Source organism: Thermobia domestica, chromosome 6 (genome assembly GCF_964235325.1).
Source record: "Thermobia domestica chromosome 6, izTheDome1.hap1.1, whole genome shotgun sequence".
In the NCBI taxonomy this organism is placed as follows: domain Eukaryota; kingdom Metazoa; phylum Arthropoda; class Insecta; order Zygentoma; family Lepismatidae; genus Thermobia; species Thermobia domestica.
Window position 1 is genome coordinate 145,855,852 of NC_137459.1, and position 25,452 is coordinate 145,881,303.

Consider the following 25,452-nt stretch of genomic DNA (forward strand, 5'->3'; position numbering starts at 1 on the left):
GCGAAGAAAGTATTAAGAATAAAATCTCACTCATTATGAATAAAAGTACAATATTTACAAGTCTGACGCAGTATGATTCATATATAATAATTGATATTTTTTTCAACCCTGTACAGTGTACACTGCACACTTATGAAGGTTTTTCATATGCAATACTTGCATGAAAGCTCAATACATTGCATGAGGTCGATTCGAATTATATCAAAACGAATATAGATTCAGTACCGCAGTAGGTTTTATTTCAGTCTTCATCTTTTTTGAAATCAAAAGCTTAGAAATCTATATGCTTTTCTGTTTCAATTCTGATCCTCTTGGATCAGAAACTAACAGCGTTTGCACACGTCCCCGGCAATGTAATCAAATCGTAGCTTGCACACGCTTTCCGACCGGGCAAAAGAGGCGGTGTAACTCCCGGGACCGGCAAATGCAGTCGGCCTAGCCGCCGACAATGTCGGTGTCGGCTCCGGTTTTGTTGGCGACAATGCTTTCTTATGCATGGATGCACACGCACCCGGTAATGCCGGAGCCGGCTTGCTGATGGGTTTCTTCAATAGCTTCAGTGAGAGTGACAAGGCGTGTATTTTTGTTTTTCCTGTACTTGGATTTTTTTGTTTAGTTTATGTTATTTTCTTTTTTTCACATCACTTCAATATATAATGAAGATTGAAATAATCGGAATGGCTGTGAGGTACCACAAATATAGCGGTTTGCTATTTACATAAATTCTCACCAAGGGAAATTGGGATCTTGTTTGAATTACCCAACTACGGCAACGCGGAAAGTGAGTTTCACAGATATATGTATGTATATTAATTTATCTTATACAATCGAAACTTAATTAAACGATTTACACAAAGGGGTCGTTGGATTCGTTTTGATAGAGAATATGTCTTAGCATATATGAAGTCCTAATAAAAAGAAAAATAACATTGCGGAAATAAATAAAATCGAGATATGAAGAAACTATGAATCTAGGATAGCTGCCCAGTGTTTATCCTGTTAATTATGCAACCCAGTACGTAGGATATGAATAACCTTCATAAGAAAACAAGGGTTTAAATCTCCATCATAATCGAAGTAGTAGGCATTCTTAAGCAAAAAACCTTGCAGGAATGCAGTATCTCATTTCTGTATCTTGGCGCTGAATATAATTAATAATGCATTGTACTAAAAAACCGAACGTTTGTTGAGACATGCAAAAGTAATTTTAAAAATTTCGAATCATATTTCTGCAGTTTTTCTTATAATGTATAAAACGAACCTTCCACATGGCACACTGTCAACAATGGACGGATCCAAATCTTTCTAGTGCTGCTTTGTTTCCTCTTTCTTCGCCGTAAGTACAGGATAGCAAGGAGATATTGTTTATCGCTGGACTCATGTCCTCTCCTTCACGTTCAAACTCAAACTACTACTCAGCACCGGCATTACCGGAATGTGTGCGCATACACTGTAATAGAATTTTTTTTCATATGAATTCAGCGTGTGAAGAACAGGTTCCATCTTCGACCTTACCTCTCTATTGCAACCAGAAACTATAGATCTATCACTGTTTTAATATTAAAACTGTTAAGTTCCGAAATCAGTTTTACAAATTGTTGCACTTTTATTTTATTTATTTACTAGCAGCGTTCACCCCGCTTCGCTGCGGTCACCCCGGAACGCAATAAACTTTGTTACTTAGATAATTTTTACTTTTTCGCTTTCAAGTGATATGATAAAAACCATAGAAGATTGCAGTAAATGTTAACATTATATCGCCTGTCATTTATGTTAACCCGCCCCGCTTCGCTGCGGTCACCCCGGAACGCAATAAACTTTGTTACTTAGATAATTTTTACTTTTTCGCTTTCAAATTGCAGTAAATGTTAACATTATAGCGCCTGTCATTTATGTTAACCCGCCGAGTGACACGGTCATGCGGGTTGCATATAAATACGTTTATTTTTATACCTATGATGAACTAACAAAGGATTTGTACATTATGGACACTTGAATGGTCAATTATCTCAAGACACTGGTAATTAAAAATTAAAGTGATATGATAAAAACCATCTAGGGTCCAAATCCTAATAACCCCCCAAAAATGAAAGAAATTGGTTCAGCCGTATTAGCGTGATGAGCTAACAAAGGATTTGTGCGTTCTCTTTTATATAATAGATTTTTATTTTATTTCTGTTTTTTTGCGTGCGTATGAGTTCCAATAAAGTGTGAAGAAATGGACTGACAGAAGCACCAGTCTAAAATTCAGTAAGGAAAGGCCATCTTTCTGGAGCAAGTGCTTTAAAAAAATGTAAGTTTAGAAATAATTATACATTTTTCGGACATTTCGAAGAGCTGAAAACATTTTTATTCTTCTTGACACCTTGAGCACAGAAAAGAAAAGGATAAATGTCAATGGCTCGCTAAGCAACACTACACTGTTGAAGTCATCACAAAACAAAACTTAACTGCAAAATTTTGTGAGCCTCTGGAAATATAAAATGAAATCTGAGTTTTACGTCCCACGGTTATGCCGGTTAGGCTAAAGGAGACTGTGATAATGAGTAATGAATGAAATGGTGCAATGAAGAAAGTGGGAGGAAACGGGAGAACCCCGAGAAAACCCACACACACAGTGTTTGTCCACCACAAGGTTCACTTGGCGGGGGCAGAGATCGAACCCGGGACCCCAAGCACCAGAGGTGAACGCTCTACCACTGAGCCACCGCGGCCCCTCTCTGTAAATGTACTTGGCACGGTGTTCCCCCGAACACTCTTAGATAAGTTATGCAGAGCTACTAGAAATTCAACTGTTCTCCACATCATTGCTTCAACTGCACAATGCAAGTAACTCTCAGCCTCTATTACATTTGACGACATACTGACTTGAACGTAAGCAGACATGTGAAATTTACATTGCGGCCATTAAGTTTTACGTCCCATGGTTATGCCAGTTAGGCTAAAGGAGACTGTGATTATGAGTAATGAATAAAATGGTGGAATGAAGAAAGTGGGAGGAAACGGGAGAACCCCGAGGAGACCCACGCACACGGTGTTTGTCCACCACAAAGTTCACTTGGCGGGAGCAGGGTTTGAACCCGGAACCACAAGCACCAGAGGTCAACGCTCTACCACTGAGCCACCGCGGCCATGCCATCCATTGAAATTTGAATTATCTTTTACTAAAAAATAATCCTAGTCTTACCGACGCTTTTTCGCAAATTTTCAGTCAAGTTACACTATTTTCACTAGACAGGAACAAAATCCGTTGAACCTTTTGACAACCTAGCTTCATTACTCTCAATACTTTTAACTTCTTTGTTGCAGTATGTATAAGTTATTGCAATTTAGTAGGCAGAAGTTGTATAAAACAGATTGGCTGTATAAACCCTCCTGCCGCAAAAGAAAAACGTTATATAGAACTATCTTACCTAGACGGTTCAACCTTGCCATTGAATCCATTGCCCTTTGGTATGCTTTACGCACATCTTCTTCGGACACAACTAACTTAATTCGATTCCATCTTTCCGGCTGTTCAAGCCACTGATGCGCATTTACAGCAACTTGAGTGCCCAAAGGCTTTGTCAGCACAAGGACATCACCAACTACAGCATTATCTGGCCTGGAAGAAAAGAAGTTGAGAGCACAAGTTAAATTTACAACTCCAAATATTTAGATTATAACACAATATTCCGTTTGAAACTGGCAACGAACAAAAACAAAAACTGCTATTTGTGTGTGTGTGTGTGTGTCTGTGTGTGTGTGTGAGAGAGAGGGAGAGAGAGAGAGAGAGAGAGAGAGAGTTGTTTTTTCAACTATTTCTCGCTAACTATTGGCCGGATTTGAACGTAATTTGGTGAGCAAGTAGTCTGGCAAGACTGCGTTCTCCAGATGCCGGGAGGATCTGAGCACCGTTCATAGTCTGTGTTCTGTTTGTTTCCAGATGTGTATGTGTATGTATGTGCTCAAGCACTTTTGCCCAGCAGAAATATGTTCTGACAATTAGAATCAAAGCAGGGATACGGTGGCCAGATATTTCCCTCAGTTTAATAGTACCATCTAGGTACATATATAAAACAGTTCATGAGGGGTTAACAGTGAATTGATAATACAGGGTGCCGTAGTGGGACTGACGGTTTTTAAAATTGTCTAGTTTTAATATGGTCAGAGATACAGAAGAAAAAGAGAACATTTATATTGAAGAAAAAATCAAAGTTTTGTTCGGCAAATTTTCATACTTGAACAACTAATGGTCACGGCGCTAGTATCGCCGATAAACAGAAATGGCGTCGGCTGTCGAGAAAGCGCAATGCGTGTGGTGGTTCGCAGATACAAAAACTATTGTTCAAGTTTAACGAAACTTTTGACGTGTTTACCACAAGGATCCTCCATCACGCAACAGTATCCAAGCGTGGAAGGATAAATTTTTATCAACGGGGAGTGTAATGAAACAACACAGCGGTGGTAAATCGCGTTTCAGAAGAAAATGTGGAAGCAATAAGATAGTCTTTCTCACGTACCCCGACAAAGTCAATTCGCGCAGCGTGCAAGGCAATTGGCAATTCCAAAGTCAACAGTGCACGATGTGGTACACAAACGATTACGTTTGCGCGCGTATAAGGTGCAATTGTTGCAAGAGATTAAGCCCAACAATATGCCACCGAGACCAGCATTTGCTACTGAAATTCTGGACAGGATTGATTACTACCATAATTTCCTATTGAACGTTGTTTTCTCTGATGAGGCAACTTTTCACTCGTCTGGCTCCGCTAACAGACAGTGTTAGGATATGGGGATCTAAGAATTCGCATGCGTACATAGATCATTCTAGAGACAGTCCCAAATTGAATGTTTGGTGTACTTTAACACACAATACAGTTACAGGCCTTTTTCACAGAGCAAACCATAACAGGAGATGTGTTCTTAGGACATGCTTCAACATTCTGTTGTTCCCTAGCTACAACATTTGCAACCTTAAATAACATTCCAATTCTATGGTGCCCAGCCACATTGGAGCCTACAAGTAAGGAGGTACCTTTATACTGATTTTTATGGCCGTTGGATAGGTGGCCTCCACGCTCTCCTGATGTTACCACCCTGGGCTGTGGGGGTATGTGAAAGACATTGTGTATTCTGGTGAAAAGGTGCGTAACTTTGATGAACTGAAGAACCGTATTAGGAACGCAATTGCACAAGCATTTCTTCGAAACGCACAGTCAATAGACGCGAAAAATCCTGGTATAAAATTTTTGTCTAATGTAAATAAAGTGATTCTGGGAACAACGATTCACGAATTTCCGATTTATCGGCAAGTAACAGCTTCTTTGAAATACTGTCTCTTAACGACCCGTGACACACAAGGAACATTTTCGATGTACAGTAATGTTTTGACTGATAAATGCACGTTTTTTTTTCTTTTTCAGAAAACATCGATAACTACATAGTTGTGGATTGTAGCATAAATGCATCATAGTTATACACCAAGTATATGTAGTTCAAGAAATACAGCTTTTTCTCTAAGGTAATGGAATTTCTCAATTAACTTCGGCTTTTGATGTGCATATTTTCGTGATTTTTAGCGTATAATTTGCCGTTTTTTAGTGCATATCGATCGGAAGTCTACTCATAAAATATTACGGCTGATATTCTTTGAAGAACACATGCTGGGGAGGGATGCATTATGGCAATATGAGAATCGAAACTCATGTCTACCATCTCCATTTTCATAATCTTTTACGCCTTAAGCATTCTCCCTTCCCACTCCCCTTGAGTTCCTACAACTTCACGACGGCAACTATCTGAATTTGCCTTTAGGTGGAAGCTGGTGTGACTCACGTGTCAACAAAATATTTGGTAGAACTAAGATAATTATCTTTGAAACCTCAGTTTCGAACATACGTTTACGATTGCTTTTCTACATCTTTTGTTGCTTGAAACGAATGGATTCTTCTTCGAAGCAGTAGCTTTCACCTCTACTGCTTGTAACTATACAACTAAGTCTAAATGTTTCTTATTTACCTATCTTTTTGTTTTCTAGAAGGTTAGATTTCTTTTCATTTTACATTATTTACCATAGAAGAGACAGTACTATGTTTCTGTGATTAGAACGGAATAATTGTACGCAGAGGTTGCAAAAACCAAGTTTTCGTTGTTTGGTTTTTAAATAACTATAGTTTGGTTCAATTACTTCTTTATATATTTACCATACCTGTGTGTGAAAGAAAAAAAAAGAAACTGAAGAACTGCTTAATAGATCATCACCGATTTTGGTCAAAATAGTCAGGAGTTAGGAATTGAATTTATTAAAACCACCTACGCAAACCGGAAGTTGTTTAAATAAACCTTTTCTGATTTGATCTTTGATCACCATAGACCGAAACTGGTAATATGTAGTGAGATCGGTAGTTTTCTGCTTCGTAAGAACATACCTCTAATTTTAACTCTACTAAAACCGAAAATGGTTCAAATCAACTATAATTTCTGGATCCAATATTGATCTACGTAGAACAAAATCGGAGACAGACAGATGAAAGCTGTTTCCTTCAATCGAACAGCTCTCAAGCGTCTCAAGTATACCTTTCATCATCTTTTGATCTTCAATTGAAACCTGAAGTAGTAAAAATTAACCACTTCCGGTTTCAATAGTGATCTCCATAGAACAGGAGTGGTAAAACCGAGAAGCTTTCTTTTCCCCTCAGTGTTCTAAAAATAATTACTATTATCTGTCTTAAGCCTCTATTCAAATTAAAAAAAGGTGGAAATCAACTACTTCCGTTTTTAACGTTGATGGCTATTAAATAAAAACTAATAGATAACAAGCAGTTTTCTGCAATCAATTAGGCGTCCCAAGAAAATATTTCGTCTAATATCTATTAAAACCGGAAGTGGTAGAAATCTACTACAATTTCCATTTTCAATATTGAGAAAATATCGTACCACAGAAACCAAACTCCTTTGCGTGGTGTACACGTGGCACTACTAATTGTTTTTGAACCATTTTCTTTATTTTGTGCATAATCGTGGCCTCTATTTTTTAAACAATAAAATAAGCTGAACTCGAGGTCATAGTAAACTAGTTTTACAATTGATTTACCAGTAGACCAAATTATTTACTAGTCTGCCCATTCAACACTGTTCAAGATTAAATAAGCCAAGCTGAGTAGCGCGTCTGAATAAGGTTTGAGTTAGGGAAATTAATATATAAGATTATTTGCATGAAGTTAAACCTACTTTAGATTTGTAATAAGGAATAAGAAATCTGAAAACACCTGAGACGTTATTTGGTTCACACGGTTACAGTTAAGAAATAGGTAAGAGAATAAGATAGACCGGGTTAGAGCCTAAGTCAGGATAAAGCAGGAAGTATAAAACCTTCCATCATGCTATTTTGTGACAACCAATTAGAATACATAATCTCCAATAAAATTCGCAAGCGCTTACACATTTTTGTAATGAAAGTCTCGATTCTGAGCGAAAAGAGCTAGTTGACCTTTGACCTCCATTTATACCGGTTTGTGGTCACTTCTTGAGATTGAGACCGAGCTCAGTCCAATTAGCACCCTCAAATTGCAGCTATTCATTAATATTAATAATAATAATAGTAATAATAATAATAATAATAATAATAATAATAATAAACAGGAGCTGTAACTAACACTTTTACTTTATTTAGATTCATATCGATAGAAATAAGTTTTTAGCCCGTTCTTGTGTAACAGTGGGGTTATGAAGGATAAGACCTACAGTTTAAATTGGGTTACAAACCATTACTCGCTTTGAATCCGAGAGAAACTGTCCTCTAGCTGGGCTCAAACTTGAGACCCCTGATTACAAAAGTGAATTCTACAGACTCATCCACGGAGAACACCTGATAAAGGTATATTGTACTGATCTTGCATGTACGTACTTGTGAATATTTTAAGTCACATTACAAGGACAAAAGAATAAAAGAAAAAGAAAAAAGAAACCTTAACAAGTGAATTTTGTACAAAGTACAGAATATATACTTCATTCCTCCAAGTTAGTTCACAGAGTCAGAAATTTAGCGACCTAATTTTCATGCAAATATACTAAGTGAATAAAGATATGAATCATTTGAGTTCACTCTGGTTCTGAACCATTTTTACTATTTTACTAGCATCAATTACCCGCTTCGCTGGGTTATATTAAGAACAAATAGAAATATGTTTCGTTAGTCACTTTTTTACTATTACTAAAACGCTCTCTGGTGTCGGTCATTTTCGATGATTTTTATATATCCTCCTCCCCTCCCCATGTTGCGGGGCACGGCATCGCAAGTGTCATTGTTCATGTCGGCGACCCCGAAAACTGAATTCGACACTGATATTGGTAATTTTGATTTATATATATATATATATATATATATATATATATATATATAATCTCCCCCTCCTATAAGTTTTAGATAAGTACTATTCCAGGCCCGAACCTCATCTGTGTTGAAAATTTCATCGAGATCGGTCAGGTGGTTCAAGAGTGAAGTTACATAGACAGTCACTTTCATTTTTACTTTCTTTACATATATCTCCGCCTCCCCCTCCCCTATGATGCACCGTCAAAGTTAAATGATAAAAAAATAAACCAAGTCCGAACGTCATCTATGTTGAAAATTTCATCGAGATCGGTTGGGTAGTTCAAGAGTTATTAAGTTTTAATTATTTTTATATCTGTCCCCTCCCCTCCCCCAAGTTTTACCGTCGAAGTGATATAATAAAATATCACCGCAGGCCCGAACTTCATCCATATTGAAATTCTGATTAAGATCGGTCCCGTGGTCAAAGAAGTCACAAAGGCAGTCACTTCTTTTTTATTCTTTTTACATATATCTACCCTCTCCCTCCCCTTCGTTGCACCGTAAAAGTAAGATGATTAAAACATCTCAGGCCCGAACCTTATCTATGTTGAAACTTTGATCGAGATCGGTAGGGTGGCTGAAGAGTTAAGTTTTATTCATTTACAAATATCTCACCTCGTACTCTCCCCTAAGATCTAATGTCAAAATGAAATGATAAAAAACTTTAGGTTTGAACTTATTACATGTTGAAAATTTGAGATCGATCGGGTAGTTTAAAAGTTATTAATTCACAAACAATCACTTATTTTTATACATGTTGATTTTTGTGTATCTTCCCCTCCACCCCCTCCCCTACGTTGCTCCGTCCAAGTTAAATGATAAAAATCATGCCAGTCCCAAACCTCATCTACATTGAAAATTTGATCAAGATTGGTCAGGTGATTCAAGAAATTAATAATAATATCATCATCATTTATGACAGACTAACATTAGTGCATCACGCTAACTCCTAATAGTAAATCACGTTGATGCTCATTGCAATAATATAATGCAATAATTTAGGTTTGAGCATTTATACTTATGTATCCACAAGTTCGTAAAAAATAAATAAATAAAAAATAAAAAGTGAATGCAAACAATTAAGATCGCCCGATACCCATTGCGTTTGGTTAACTCGATCCTTAGACCTGACAAACCAGTTTGATCCATGTTTGGCCTGTTTGGACCGTTTGACCCGATAGAGTCGTTATGAGTTCGTACATGATAATTAGAACAATTTGTGTTATGATAATAAAGTGAAAGAACACATCATTTACAATAATGACAGACTAAGCTTGTTTTCATAAAAACGGGGTTATCAGGTCAACCCTATTCATACGGTTAAATCGGGCAAACCCGATTCATACGGGTGAAAATACAATATCGGTCCAACGTGCGGTCCGGGATCTATTCTATTTTCCGAGCATTACCGAAAATGCAGTAGCCCGAAACGGCTCGGACGTAAAAACTATCATATTATTATTATTATTATTATTATATTAATAGGAGAGAAAATTACTTGTTGAATGACCTATACGTCACTACACATATTTTATACCTATTTTAAATGATTATTCTTGTTTTATGTATCTGCTTATTGGTTTGCAACACTCACAAAGGAGAATAGTTCGAGACTTCATTGTTTACCCTGGCGTCAGGGAGAACGGCTAAGCTTTTGTAATACCGGCAACATCCAACTGGTTGACAAACCGCACGTGGCCGCTAACAACCATATAACAGTTTTACTGCTGATAAGAAAACTGTTTAGCTTTGAAAACCACTACATATGCATTTATTTGAACATCACTGGGAAAATAATTTTGGTTCTCACACAGCGGAATAGATATGAAGTTTGCGACCCGATGTCTCATTATATATCTTCACAGGGTGTTCGGAAACATCAAACACCTTAGGGAATTAATCCTTACACGAAAACATAAAATGAAGGTTACGGGTCACCGCACTAAAAGATTCTCGCTCAAATTTCTTGAACTAAATCATATTATGCTGCAGGCGTTTTCGGAAAACTTCAAAATATTGCTCGAATTATTGCTTTCTTGTACCGTTACGACAAATTTTCCGTGGACAATATCTCTAAAATAACGCAATTGTGCACCAAGGTTGGTCTATAGACTTTTTCATGTTTTCGTCCGAGGATTCATTTCCCAGCGTTATTTTTCTGACACCACGTGTATATATTATACTGCTTATTTTCGAGTAACAAGAAACTAGAAATATTCGAGGCCCTTGTTCCTCTTATATTTATTACCATAATCTGGAAAAAACGCTCACGTAGTCTAAATTATTGAGACATTACTACGTCCATTCTTTATTAGCTTGGCTGGTTTGGTGGGTTTAGAGTTTAGCGGCCCTTTCTGCACCGATATATGAGACGTGAGCCTTCAGTGAAATCCGAATCCTTAGTGACGTGTTGAAATTTCAAGATTCTTCCACCGGATATCGAACCCGAGATTCATGATCCAAAGGTGCGCGAACTAGCCACTAGACAGACGAACGGGAAGGACTATTGTATTTTTAGAATGTTACGTATGTTTATTCACGGGGAAGTTGGTTCATGGGGTTCAATCCATAGTTTCTGTTGAATGGATCTTTCAAAGTTGATTTTTTTATTACTCCAGAAAATTATTTAAATAGCCAATGTTGCCAGAAAGTAGAAATAACTACCCGCCACGACCCAGTTACTAGAGGGAATTCTGTAGTTTGTATCCATGCAAACGTCTCATACAAGCTTAGTGCTGTGAAGGAAAGCTAAATTTCAGCCATGATCCGTATCAAATTGTTGATCCTGCTCTCCAAAGTATATACTCCCCCTACCCATATTTTCTACTGTTGAGGCAGTGTTATTACAAAAAGTTGAAACTTAATATGAAATTAGTGGCTAGCAATGATTAACTAACTAGAGTTATTAGTAATGAAGAAATTGACATTCTTTACCTGATCTTTGCTTTCGCAGTATACATCATACAGCAGGAAATCGCAAGAAGCAAATATTTCAAATTGTTTTGGAAGCAAATATTCTTCCTTTGTGACGTTTACAGAAAATCTATCCGTTCTGCAGAAACGAAGAAAAGAAATGAAATGAAGATGGCACCTCGAGGCGTTCTACCACACCAATTGGAAAAGCACTTAAGAGGGGGGGGAGGGAAATCCCTGCCTGTCAGCAGGACATCTGTTCGCGAAGATCACATTGAAAAAACTTCAATATATAGTTCCTTACAGTGTTACTTATATAAAGGTCATTACTTTTGATCTACGTCATTAAGCGTGAAATTGAAGCAATCATTACTTTCTATTGCTTTTCTGTATACATATGGAAAATTTTAAGTTGTTACGCACCATATTTCGTTAGATATTGATGAAGTAAAATTTACATGTTATCTTATGGGGACTGAGAAACCAATCGTAAAAGGTATAAGATCCCCTTAATGCAAAAAACCCAGCAAGAACCAGAATGCTGACGCACACAAGAGAAAAAGCAGAGAAATATAAAGTGGCAAGACAACAGGCAAAGAAATTATTCAGTAAAAAAACCTACAGGAAATTCAATACCACAAATACTCATGCCAGACTACATACTTCTATAAGGAAATTATACACAAAGTTTCAAACACCTCTGTAACCATCAGAAACGCCGAAAAAATAGTAAAAGAAATCCTGAGGTGCTGGGCAAATAATTACTTCAACGCACCAGCAGATAAAGAGGAAAGAAATGAATCCAAACATACCAGACAGCGAAGAGCATCAAGCAACAGAACCAACACTGAAGGAAATCAAAATTGTAATACAGAATATGAAAAGCAACAAAGCAGCAGGTATTGACTCAGTAACAATTGATGCTGAAGCTAGTTACAAAATATGTTGAAGTTCTACACAAATAATAGCCCAAATATGGAATGGTTCTGAGCCAATTTCAGATGACCACAACTTCAATGTCGGAACTATCGCGCCATCACATTACTCACCATTTTCTACAAAATTTTCACAGCATTATATGAGAAGATAATAGGTGATTACCAATGTGGGCTATCTTACGAAGAACAATAGGCCAGTTATTCACAAGAAATAAAAATAATCGGAGCAAAGCATCACAACATATCAAATGTTTATAAACTTCTGTGCAGCATGAAACAGCTTTCTGAGAAACTAACATGGAAGATTTTACAAGAGCTGGGAATCCCTAAATTCATACACCTGTGCGAGACTACTAACACTACAACAGAAGCATCTGCCTCAATTAATATAGGAAAACACAATGTCCAACAAATTCTCTGTTAAAAAAGGAGTCAGTGAGAGATAATGACACAAACGGGGACTAACAGCTATTAATTCATAGGTTACGTAGATGACATTGTCATTGGCGAGAGCCTCAAGGCCATTCGAGTTGTCCAGAAATCGAATAGAAGTCACGGAAAACAAGGCTGGAAATGAACGAAGACAAGCCAAAATTACTAGTCATTTTCAGAGACGAAGGTATACCTAGAAGACAGATCAAACTTTAAAAAAAGAAGCCTACAATTCTGAAAGTGAAAAAATTTGCTTATCTAGGAGCAATAACAACCACCAACAGAAATTAAACACCGAATAAACACAGTGAACAGAGCATATTTCCCTCTCCCGCCGACCTTCCGATCAAGAGCAGTAAAGAGAGGTACAAAAGTCGAAATTTACAGAACACAAATTAGACCAGTTGTACTGTATGGTTCAGAGTGCAGCATACTTCGAGAACAAGAAAACAGATGCTAGGGAGCTTCGAACGGAAAATCCTGCGGAAGATACACGGACCAACAAAACTAGAAGACAACCAGTAGAGAGTAAAGTATAACCACGAACTATACAGCAATAATGACGAGAATAAACCAACTGCGGTGGCTCGGTCATGTAAACAGAATGGACCAGGGCAAGACAGCAAACAGGATATTTGAAGGAATAGTGGAAGGGAAACGTTCGCGAAGCCATCTGAAAAATAGGTTGTGGGACTCAGAGGTAGGCGACAAAGTAGGGAGAAATTCAGAACTGGAAAATAATGAAGGACAACGTCTGCGGAGGGAAATCCTACTGTAGGCCACGGCTCGTCTCAGAGATGCAGAGCCATAAATGATTTAAGAAAGATATACGCAGAGGGAATTTTGGCAAACAAGGCCAGTCACAGCCACTGTAAGATTATAGATCACCTTAAATTTTCCAATCTCCAATGTATCTTTTGACTGGGAAGAACCAACTGGCGAATTTCTCGTGAACAAGCCTTGCGATCAGTCTAACATGAAAATTTGCCACAAAGACATTCACAATAAGAGCAACAGAGATCTAAATAAAGATTTGTCTTCATACTCAGGTGACCGAGCTCTTTCAAGAGCTCACTAGGTTTTTCCATTTTTCCTTTAATACTGCTTTCATTGGGACGTTTGAGTTTCGTCGGAATGTGCAATATATATTTATTTCTGCTCCTTTGTTTACCCCACACAGATAGTCCAGTGGCTTAGCACTTGTGCCTTTGGTGTACGGGGTACCGGGTTCTATTCCCGCTGGGAGAGGCTTGTGTTTTTACCTATCTGTGATAATTCTGTGTTCGTACCCCTGTTGTTAAAGAGGTACTCCTAAAACTATAAAACCAAGTACAGTTACTGAGGAAAGTTTGGAAGTCAGTTTTGTTTTAATATCTAATGCCTAGCGCGTTCGTTGTTGGGTCTTATAGTCGCGGGTTCAACTCCCGTTAAGGGTCCATTAAAATTTTACTTGAACTAGAATTTATTTGCATGAATCAGCAGTCTTCTTTAGCCTAAAGGACTAAAACGTTGAGAAAAGTATATGGTAAAAATGAAATAAATAATAAGACAGTAATAATGCTATTAATCTGTATCTACATAGGATATAAATGAAAAAGACGTCTATCAGAACAAAAAATGGCTTAACCGTTTGAAATGATTTTTATTAGTTAACACTTTCACCTACCTCTGACTCATGGGCACCCGAAGGGAGCAAGGTGGCCCGAGTTCTGACTCACGAAACGTATACAAACAGAAATATCAAACATAATATACAGCAACCATGAAGATAGCCCCTCCTAGAACATTTTAGGGTGCCATGCGCGGACTGGCTTGTTGTCGCGCCATTTTTATTAAGATGCGTATTCTAACAGGAGAGGAGTTAACATTTATGCCAAAAATAGAATATCTCACATTTGTGAGATGAAACTTGACCCCATGCCGTTAACGTCGCCAATCTCTAGTGGCCCACTTGCCGGTAAATGTCGATCATCGATATAGCGACGCATCGAAAGATTGCCGCTAGTGTGTCCCTGGCGGCAAGATTTCGTCGAGTCGAAACAGACATCTAGAGTAGGGGTGTTGCAGTTACCACCCCGTAGCGGCGATGACTTCTTTTCGGTCCGTCTTTCGATTCGTCGCGGAGAATCGGCGAAGGGACCCAAACGACTTATCGCCAATCATGTACATGCGTTTATTATTATATATATTTGTTTTTCCTGACGAATGTTCCTAAAGTGAGCTCCGGGGTCAAGAGTAACCCAAGTTTCTACACCATCAGGTTGCTGTTTCGCGCCATTCCGGGAGAACTTTGTATATATTTTGAAAGTGCTTTGTAGACTCATCTCAATATAAATGAATCATGCATATAGGCTATTTAACATTTTGGTGGAGTAATTTTGTAATTCATTGGCATTTCGTCGCGTCTCTGCCACCGGTGGTATAATTTTCAAAACGGAAGTGGGGCCACCGCGGATCGTTGCAGTGGGGCCATCAATTTTTGGCGAGAGGTCGCTAGTTACTCATCAATGGTCCACCGACGCTTACGGCACGGGGTAACTAAATTTAATTAGGAAATCACTATAGTTGCTATAATAACTAGTTTTTGAACTTGGACTGCGTGATATTGGTCTTTTGAAGCAAACCTTTCGTAAGTTCAACATTGAGTATCTTCGGGAAACAGTAAACCAAAGATGATAGATTCGAACCCACAATCGAAACACCAACGTTCACAATCGAAAATATTCTGTAAATCTGTATTTTCCTCTTTTAAGTGTAATAAGATATGTTGATCCGTTATTAACTTTACTGTAGAAACAATTCATCATTGTAATACTTAAGGATAAAGTATTTCGAAATAATGTATACATGGGAGCACAAGGTAGTTGCCTCAATCCAGCTATAATCAATGTCCTCAATTTCCTTCGTGCAGTTCAAACCGATTTTCCTGCAAGCTGTTACACAACGACAATTAGTCTAGTTGTGTACGTGTCGAACTGCTGAGCCAAAGGACGAGTGATCGAATCTCGGAGATTGACATGCAAATTTTTATTACTTGCAGAATTATACATTTCACCCATAATAAAATGAGCATTAAAACAGTGTTTCCGTGGAAAAGTAAAAATTTATTTCAAGTTAAACGAATGAATCTCACATCGAACACTTGTAGCAAAGACCGTTTGAGGTACTCTTTTACTTGATGCATTGCTTATAATTGTACGTAAAATGTAATAAGTACTACGAAGACTTAAAACTCCGATATTCATTTTGAAACACCCTCCATTTCTCACCAACAGTGTTGAACTAAGATGTAAAATGGAGAGAAAATTTTCCTTATAAAGTTATTGTTTACAACAACGATATTATTATTAGTCGAGATTATAACTACAACAACAACACGGCTTGGTAGTTAAAAAAAAAAAAAAAAAAAAAAGTAATCAAATGTACACTCGGTGGCCAAAGCGGCACACACGGGTGTGTCATTTCTTTAATCCGCTCCTGTGTGGACACTAAGATATCCGGATATTATTCTTGCCAAATATGGTTGGACCATAGTTTATCATATTAATTTCTTTTTCTTCTGGTGTCGAATTTCCTTCTCAAATTTCACCCGTCAAAAAAATTCGAGAATTTAATTTCGAATTTCTTTTACTTTTTTTCCCCCCTGTAGCTTCCTTCGTTGTAGAAAGACCTAATTGAGACTTGCCAGGTAGATACCTCGGATGGATACCTAACTGTTGACATCAATTGGACGGGCCTGTGCGCAGTGTTGCCCATTAGGGAAATTAAAATTTCCCTAAATTTCGGCAAAAAAAATACGAAATTTTTGTTTATAAATCCGTACCTATAAGTCCGAGTGCAAGTCAACTTACGAGAATCGAACATTTGTCCTCACTTAAACGCAAGTGCAGATCGTTACAATAGGGTAATTAGGGGACGCACGAAAAATTCGTATTTAGGTTCTAACCCTTGATTTTTGTAGCTTTTCCCTACTTTTCTCTTTACCGTAATATATTTTTGGTAATTCGAAGCTTTGTTCCTTAAATATCGCCATAATACTTGTAGAATATATTAGCGGTGTACCAAGATAGTTTCCGCCTGTCTGGTAGCAGTGTTGCTAGCTATAGAAAATTTTCATTCCCGATTTTAGGGGGAAATTTTGGGAAAATTCTGTTTTGTCTATTTCCCTCTTTGTTGGCTACATTGGAGCAAATGTACCAGTATCTGGAAGTCTTGTCTTTGCTCTACACAACGCACTATAGAATGCTTCAATAGGATAATTAGGAGGAGTACAGTTGAGGTTTACAGTATGCCTTGTTCTCCATTTGGAAAGATAACTGATTTTTTAAAGGTAGAGTGAGATATTTTTTATGTTTACTTTATTAGATATCGTCACAATACTTTCAGGATATATTAGAGGGATACCAAAGCTTATTTTAAGATAGATTGTGTGTGTCTGATAGCAGTGTTGCCAGCTACAGAAAATTTTAATTCCAGATTTTAGGGGCAAATTATGGAAAAAATCCCTTTTTAGTTTCTATTATTTCCCCCTTGTTGGCTACACTCGAACAAACGTACCAGTGTCTAAAAGCCTCGTTCTTAGTCTAAAAAAGTTTCACTAGAATAATTAGGGGAAGTACAGTTGAGGTATATAATAAACCCTATTCTGGAAATGGTGAATTTCTGAGGTAGAATGAGATCTCTTTTTAATTTCAAGCTTACCTTGTTAGATATCGACATGATACTTCTAGGATATATTTTTGGAGTACTAAGGTTTATTTTCACATAGTTTTTGTCTGTCTGATGACAGTTTTCCAGCCAAAATAATTCATTCCTGATTTTAGGTTAAAAATTCGAAAAATTTCCCTTTTCCCATCTATTATTTCCCTCTTGTTGGCTACATGGAAAGAAACGTACCACTACCTGAAAGCTTTCTCTTTGCCCTACAAAACGCACCATAAAGAGTTTCAATAGGATAATTAGAGAACCTGTAGCCCCGGCACATCTGTTAATTTTTGCTTCTGAGGCGTACAAAGTGTCAAAATTTCTTGTGTATGACGACAGAGAATTTTTCTTTCTCTCTTGGAATGGATGCCAGCGACTTCAGGATTTCACTGTATCTAGTCAAGATACCAAAGAATTTTTTAGGTGACTTGAACCCATATAGCAGCAGTGGTGCTAGATACAAAAAAAAAAAAAAAAAAAAAAAAAAAAATGAAATTCGGTTAGGGATCTTTTTGTAAATTTTCACCCCTACATTTCTCTCAATTTCCCACCCATTGGCAACACTGCAATGCAACTTACACCAAAAAATAGCCACATCCATTTTCTAAAAAGCAAGGCCTTAACCATATCAATTGAATGAATGGTTTTTGAGCAATAAGTCACTAACTGAGAATGTAGGAAAACGACAAAAATGACCTGCGTCCGAATGGAGTCACAAAATTTTGCTCGTATAGGTACAAAGAGACAAACTAGCAATGTATGTAATCTTGAAGATGAATTTCGCAACCGTTCGCATATGCCCTCCACCGTGCATTTTGCCTGTTGACTGTCGTCCTGGCTGAAATGCTGCAACCATGTCACTGCTGTCCGATACGGAAGACCAGCTTCACCACAGGCCTCTACTATTCCTCTATGAATCGCCTTAGCATTTCGTCCTCGTGCCACCTGTTCTGCACACGTGAACATTGCGTTAGGGTGGTATTTCACACAATAAACACTTTAAAAATGTCTACTCGCCACTAACACCGTAATATGAGAACACAGCAGCGTTGAATTGACTCGTACACATCCACGAAACAGATTACGTTCGTCATTTGTCTCCTGCCCACACGATATTACAATCGTAGCAGTGTTGACACTTGCATGTTCCAAACTATGCTATCAACAGGTGTAGAAGTCTTCTAGAACGACTTTGCCCGTCCGTCTGTCGACAGTATCAGAGAGAAAACTGTAGAGGATAAGAAGATGCGGTTTTCTGCAACCGATTAAGCGTCATAAGGATATATTCTCTCTCCTCCATTAACTCTATTAAAACCACGTGGTTTAAATTAATCATTCCCGATTTCAATTTTTATCACCGTAGAACGAAAACGTTAAGACTACGAGAATCAATTATTATTATTATTATTATTATTATTATAGCGAACTGTTCAATGTAAAGACAATATAGGACTACCCGCAATATTACCATAACTGAAAATGTTTCAAAATTTACAATTACTTCCGGTATCAACGTTTATAGTCATGGAAGAGAAACTGACATGACAAGAATCTTTTATTATTATTATTATTATTATTATTATTATTATTATTTTGTAAACTATTCAGCGTCTAAACACAACATATAACTATTCATAACACTACCGAAACCAGAAGTGGTTCAAATTCACTTCCAGTTCCAATACCCATTTCTGTAGAGCAAAAACCATAAATGCAAGCAAAATGCGCTTTTTCGCAACCGATTCAGTGTTCCAAGAATATATTCCATTTCCTCCCTTAGCCCTCTAATTCAAACCTGTAATGGCTGAAATAACTTCTGGTTTTAACCTTTATCGCTATAGAACCGAACAGTAAGGAACAGCGAGTTATTACTTTTTGATATGGATTTAGCATTCAAGGAACAGGTTCTATATTTTATCTCAACCAGTACTTTCAAGATGCCTTACTTCAAGTACTGAATTCGAATAATTTAGAAGTTTTGGTTGCACACCGTGAAACAATAGTAACTTGTTGCTTCAAGTTAAAATGTATATATAGGTTCTTAGAACTACAGATTAAGCCTATGAATGGCAAGATAAATTTATAGTGATACAAAATATTAAGAGAACAATACTCTCAATAGGTACGTACTGTAAAAATGTTCTATTTTTATGTGGATCAATAGTGAATTAAGTTCCTCCGCTTTTAGCACCAAGGCCATCCAAGACGGACTATACATAAAGTGATTTTTTAAAATAAATCTGTTTCTCATATTATACTCCAATCCAATGATGTAACAAACATGCAAATAAATACAGTAAAACTTACACTATGTATTCATTCGATTGGCATACAGTTGATGCTACGCCTCCAATGGTACACCAAGGATTCATTACCGTCTGACCTCCAGTTACATTTGTTCCAGCTTCCAAAGCAGTGTCCTGCAAATAATAATCTCATATTACAGAATAGATGAATTTACAGTATCAGCAGAATCAATCACTTTTTACTGGGATTCAATCAACCGCATACCCTTTTGACAACGTACGCACATTATTATAGTACAAATAGAAAAATGTATAGTCCACATTAATTCAGGCAAGCACAGAAAATTTCAACTTTATAGTCTACGACAATTTTTTAATTTAACCTACGTTAAAATTCATGACAATGTAAGGAACCCGTATTTGTTGTTTAAGAAAAAATCCTGGCAAGATATAGAGGCAGCCAAAGACTGCCACTTGTCACGTCCCAATTTCAGCAAAATATTAAAATTTTCTATCTTTAGAATGACTGAAGATAATTTGATGCCTATCGTTTCATTTGAAAGCGAATAACTTACTCATTAAAATTATATCCTGTCCATTTGGAAATTTACGTCCAAGTTTCCGTGCTGAAGCCGATATTTTATTTTCAAAAAAGCAAATTCGAAAAATTGATTTTGTAACTGAACGGTAGTGACAAAAATTACGAGAAAGAGTTCCATGATCTTTGAGTTTTCCAGATTAAAAAAAAGAAAAAAAAAACCTTGATATGTAATTACCCACCGATTTTCTCATATTGATAGAAAAATAAGACCACGAAAATATGGCAACAATGATAAATTCTTCCCTGTTCACCTAGAACAAAAAACACGAACACAACGCTTTTCGTTATGAAATTACAAAATGTCTCATAGAAATTCCTGCACAAAGCAAGAAATTAGATATCTTCCCTGAAGTCTTGATCTGTCCTATTACCATCTACCGTATTATTTTAAACTAGTTTAAAAGAGACTTCATGTGATTCACTCCAACATTAAACTCTGCACAGACATTAAGACCCAAACATTAACGATAGGTAGTGACAACACTGCTCTTACGCCACAGCTGAACACAGCCAGTTCGTGAGATTCGTCAACGCGTTTAATCATGAAGGTTCTAAGAGAAGAAATGAAAATGCTGATCTAAAACTCGTAAACAATAAAACACGACCGTGAGCTTAATACACGATGATAAAGCGTATATATTCATTCTCAGGTTGCTATTTATTCATTTGGAATTTCTTGTAATAACGTGTATTATCCGTATTTAGTATTAACTATTAGGTTAGAAGATTTGCGTATTTATAAAATTATGTTTACTAGCAACGAATACCATCACAAAAGTAAACTAAGTTTCTAACGTCAAAGAGATAGTAGAGACAATGTTATTCTTGAGAAAAATAAAATCGTGTCCCGGAACATTATTTATACGGGGCAGTTATTGCAAGCTAGTAATCTCAAAATTTCCGAAGGTGCCTTACATTATTGACAGACGAAAATGCTTAACATTTATACATGAGGAAAACCTGACTTAGGATGAATGGCCTGATAAAGCATTTATACTTTTCCAACAGTGTCCCCAACGAGACATACAAAAATTTGGCACAAAGAATGACACAACAGAGATTGGAACTTTATTTGAACTTGTGTGCCATTATTATTCTTGGCAAATTGTTGCAATATTATTCACGCGATTCAGGCAAAACTTCGATCTCAAGTTCGAATCTTAGATTGAACAGCTTTGTGAGATTATGGCGTATAATAAAATTTAAAATGTTGGGCTGTATTGGATCATCATACGATGATATACTCCGAATACCGGTATCATGAACCTAAATTATGCTCTGTGTATGACATCCAACTGAAGTGGTTCTTCAACTACAGTAGAACTAGTGATATCTTAAGAATGTGCCAACGTTCTATTACTAGAAACTGTTAGCAGTAGGCAAATTATCGTAATATACAAACGGTAACTACAACATTTGTCTTCAGCTGAACTTTCCAATTTTCATACACATTGAACAGACAGGACAATGCAACTGACTAGTTATCTTCCAAGAATAACATTAAGCAAAACTTCCAGTCAACTAACTACTGTGTGCTGTTTCCTGAAATTATTTCCTGTTCGAGTTTGTAAGTAGCGACATTTCTCTACATTCAATGTAAACCATCCAAAAAAATGGTTCATCTCACGAATACTGGACTGAGTCAGGAATATTGCTATCCTGTAAACTACTGATTTCACAGTATTAAATTTTGGTCATGCAGATAAACCTAATAAAATCAGGCATATAACATTTTCTGTCCGAATTAGTCTCATTTCTTGAAGTTGCTTATATACATACAATTCTGACGCTAGCGGAACTGCACAAAGGATTTTTCTTTTTCAAAAATATTTCAAGGTTAACATACTAGAAAATAAAAACGAATTAGTTATAATTGACTTCGAAAAGCATTTTAAAGATACATTCATTTGGTAAGGAAACAATTCTGGGTATCAAGCACAAAAACCTCGCATAAATGGTAAGACAGAATATTGAATATTGAAATTGAATATTTGTACATCCTCACATTCAAGACACCTAACCAGGTTACTGTATTTTATGGTATTAATGAATGTCAAGCAAAGTCTTTCCTGGACACATTGATCAGTTTCTTCAGTCACGCTCAGACTTTACTGTCCCCATATCAATGCTTGGTCCCTCACCCTTAAAAGTAATCCCCGTAAAGCTTGATCGGATGTTTTTGATCAGCTTACAATTTTATTACAAGAGCTGGAACGAATAATACTACTTTTTACTGCAATTAATTTTAAGACTATGTCAGTTAGCTTACGACATAGTTGTGATAAATATTCATTTTGACTTCAACACATTGTGATAATGTTCTATTCCACAAATTAAGTCATTCACTACTCACCTGCTGATGTTGCATCACGTTTCCTATCACCCTCACAAAATAACTTTAAAATATGAAACAAAGAAACAGGTATATAAAGAAAAGTAGTTATTACGTTAGTATCTCAATGGCAAACTCTTATACCGTTCCTGTAAAATCGAAAACACGGGCCACATGAAAAGACGCAAGACTGTCTATTCACGGGGTTGATTAAATGCTATCTTGATTTGAGACACGCTATCAATGGGTCAACCGTCCTATAGCTCTTCCAAGACATCTCGTCCTGCAGTAATGTTATGATACTGCGGACTATGTCTTACGCTCAAATGAACTTTGTAGAAATAATACGTGACCGACTGTTTAGTATAAATCTTTCATGCGAAAAGTGCTCAGCTTCATCACAGTGGCCAATCGACAGCATCACAAATGTAAGCTAACAACTGAAGTAATTTTTGTTTCACTTATCTCAGCAGGGCAACCCTCACTCGAAAAGATGATTGAATTTATCGGTGACAATTCATAGGACAATAACAGGACTGCATTCTGCCGTGAAGTAAGCCCTGACAGCAAACTAACAATATACAGTTTAAAACTGGTAACACCAATTCGATTTTAATTAAGTGCAACAATGGATTGACACACTGTCTTACAAGTTACAAACCAGCAACAATACTATTACTAATATTCAGTACTTATGTTACCTTAAATCCCCTCATCATAAGAGGAATGACGACATCTCTCTCCTTCTCACTCATCTTTGTAGAGACTGCAAGGAGCATCAACATATTATCACATTCTGTGACACCCATTGCGTATAAATCACTTAGAACATTCGAGCAGGCGATTTTACCTAGAAAATAGAAATAAAACTCAGAAAACTGTAGGAATAACCAACGCTTTCTACAACTATATGTTATCCTGCTATACTCATACATTTGTTATTGCTTATATGGATTAGAAGTAGAGCCAAATGTCAGACGTGTAACTATTTTTTTTTTTACACACAGTTTCAATTGATATTTGTAGTTACATTCGAATAAGTTAATGAGTCGAACAGTTATCTCGAGGCAAAACTTAATGATGATCTTAGGAAATTTCAAACACTGCCTTCTAATACTGATTGCAACTCAAAAGCAATCACTAAGATCTGGTATAATCCATCTGGTTCTATCAAATCCACGTCACTTTTAGTGACCAGTTATTTAGAAGGAATTTCATGGGACGTTCCGGAAGAACAGCAAACCCGTCAAGCATATCTTTACAGCTATTAATGTTCAAAGATTTGTTGTCCGTAAATCAGACAGTCCAAGAACACTGATATATACTACATTAATACATTACACTAAAGCAAACATGTGTGGCATGACATCCGTCCAGTTCTCGTCCTCCTCTTTCGAAATTCCTCATATGAATCTTTTCTTATTTCAAACATTAGAATTAGCTTCACTAACACTGTATATATAGTTCCGAGAGAGTTCATTTTTCTCAACCAAGCTACCGGATAGGAACTACTGAAAGACTCCTAAAGGGAAAATAATCAGAAAATCATTACCACTGACAAATTTACGGGAACAAATTCTGCAATAATTACTAATTTTGGTGGTTAAAACCAGCCAAAATGGTTCAAAATTAACTCCCTGTATTACACGAAGATATAAAACCTCAATATCTATACCCCTTCTTATTTACGTAAAAGCCTATAAAACATCATCTGAACACTTTATGACATGTAGATGTGATACTATTAATTTCTATAGAGATCGCAAGGTCTGGTACATCAAGGAAAATTTATAAATTTAATTGCAGTTTTTGAGACTAATTTTCTACGTGCAGATAGACGAGCATACATGCCATATGTTGTGTAGCGGTCAAATGACGTCTTCTATAAAGCTGCTGGTTGGTTTGGAGTTCATTGTTCCGTTCACCACCGAAGATAAGACGTAGATCGAGACCTTAATGTGGGGGGTCCGAACCACATGAACTCCCGCCGGAAGTCAATCCCGGCTGTCCCGCGCCGAACACGTGTACACGTAGCTACAAAGGGAGCTCTTATGTCAACTTGTGATTATATTGCTAGAACAGTTCTCAGAAGATCAACGAAGTTTCACTGCTGGACATCACATCGTCAGCCATTCTTGTGCATGTGCTGTAGACAAACTTAGAAGTATCGCGATGTTGCAGTGTCTAAGAATTTGATATTATGGAAATCAATAATAGCTCTTTATCGGGAATATTGTTCAGCTGCAGACGGAGACATCCGGCAACCTAGGCATTTCGACAGGCTAAAACTGGCAGAAGTTAACGTGATTATACAGCGCTCGCCTTAAACATTGAGGGCCCTATCAACAACAAGAAATGGTGTTAAGTGCTAAGAAACCGATGGAGTTACACCTTTGTGCATATCATGTTCAGTATCAGACACTGAAGTGATCAAGAAAAACGCTTGTGAAAGATCTTGCAAATGCTTACTGAAAAAGAGCAACTGTTTCGAACAATGTCGTTTAATGTACGGTGTCAAACATTATTAAGACTTACCACATCTTTTAGTTTGCACTTTTAACTAGAAAAAAATTACCTTCTTGCTTTGATGCACTTGACATTCGATTACCGTGTAGAATAAATGTAACTTTTCGCAGAGAAGAATTCTCAAAAACAAAGCATTATGAGAGAGTAATGAACTACACTATACATGGTAATTTCAATATGTTACGAATTTAGCACTTTCGCCAGCTTAAGAAATACCGCGACATCAACAGCGATACTGCTCCATGTGCAAACTGTCAGCTACCACCCTGCATCTCCGGAGACAGTGCTGAAGTAGTTTGATCAAGTTCATTCCATTCCTCGTACAACTGCCAGCCTCGTGTACAAGTCTGTATCGTTTTAACAAGAACCCACAACAATTCATAAAGGGATGCATCAGGATAATT

The 25,452-nt window shown here is 37.0% G+C and overlaps 1 protein-coding gene across 1 annotated transcript in view; it reads right to left on the reverse strand.

Annotated features, from left to right (window-relative positions):
- Positions 1–25,452, reverse strand: part of Sps1 (inactive selenide, water dikinase) — a 98,328-nt gene that overhangs the window by 23,542 nt on the left and 49,334 nt on the right. Inside the window, exons 3-5 of the mRNA XM_081762181.1 lie at positions 23,224–23,372; positions 19,651–19,763; positions 3,414–3,604 (exon numbers count right to left, since the gene is read on the reverse strand). Coding sequence (XP_081618307.1) covers positions 3,414–3,604; positions 19,651–19,763; positions 23,224–23,372 — 453 coding nt within the window. The remainder of the gene's footprint in view (positions 1–3,413; positions 3,605–19,650; positions 19,764–23,223; positions 23,373–25,452) is intronic.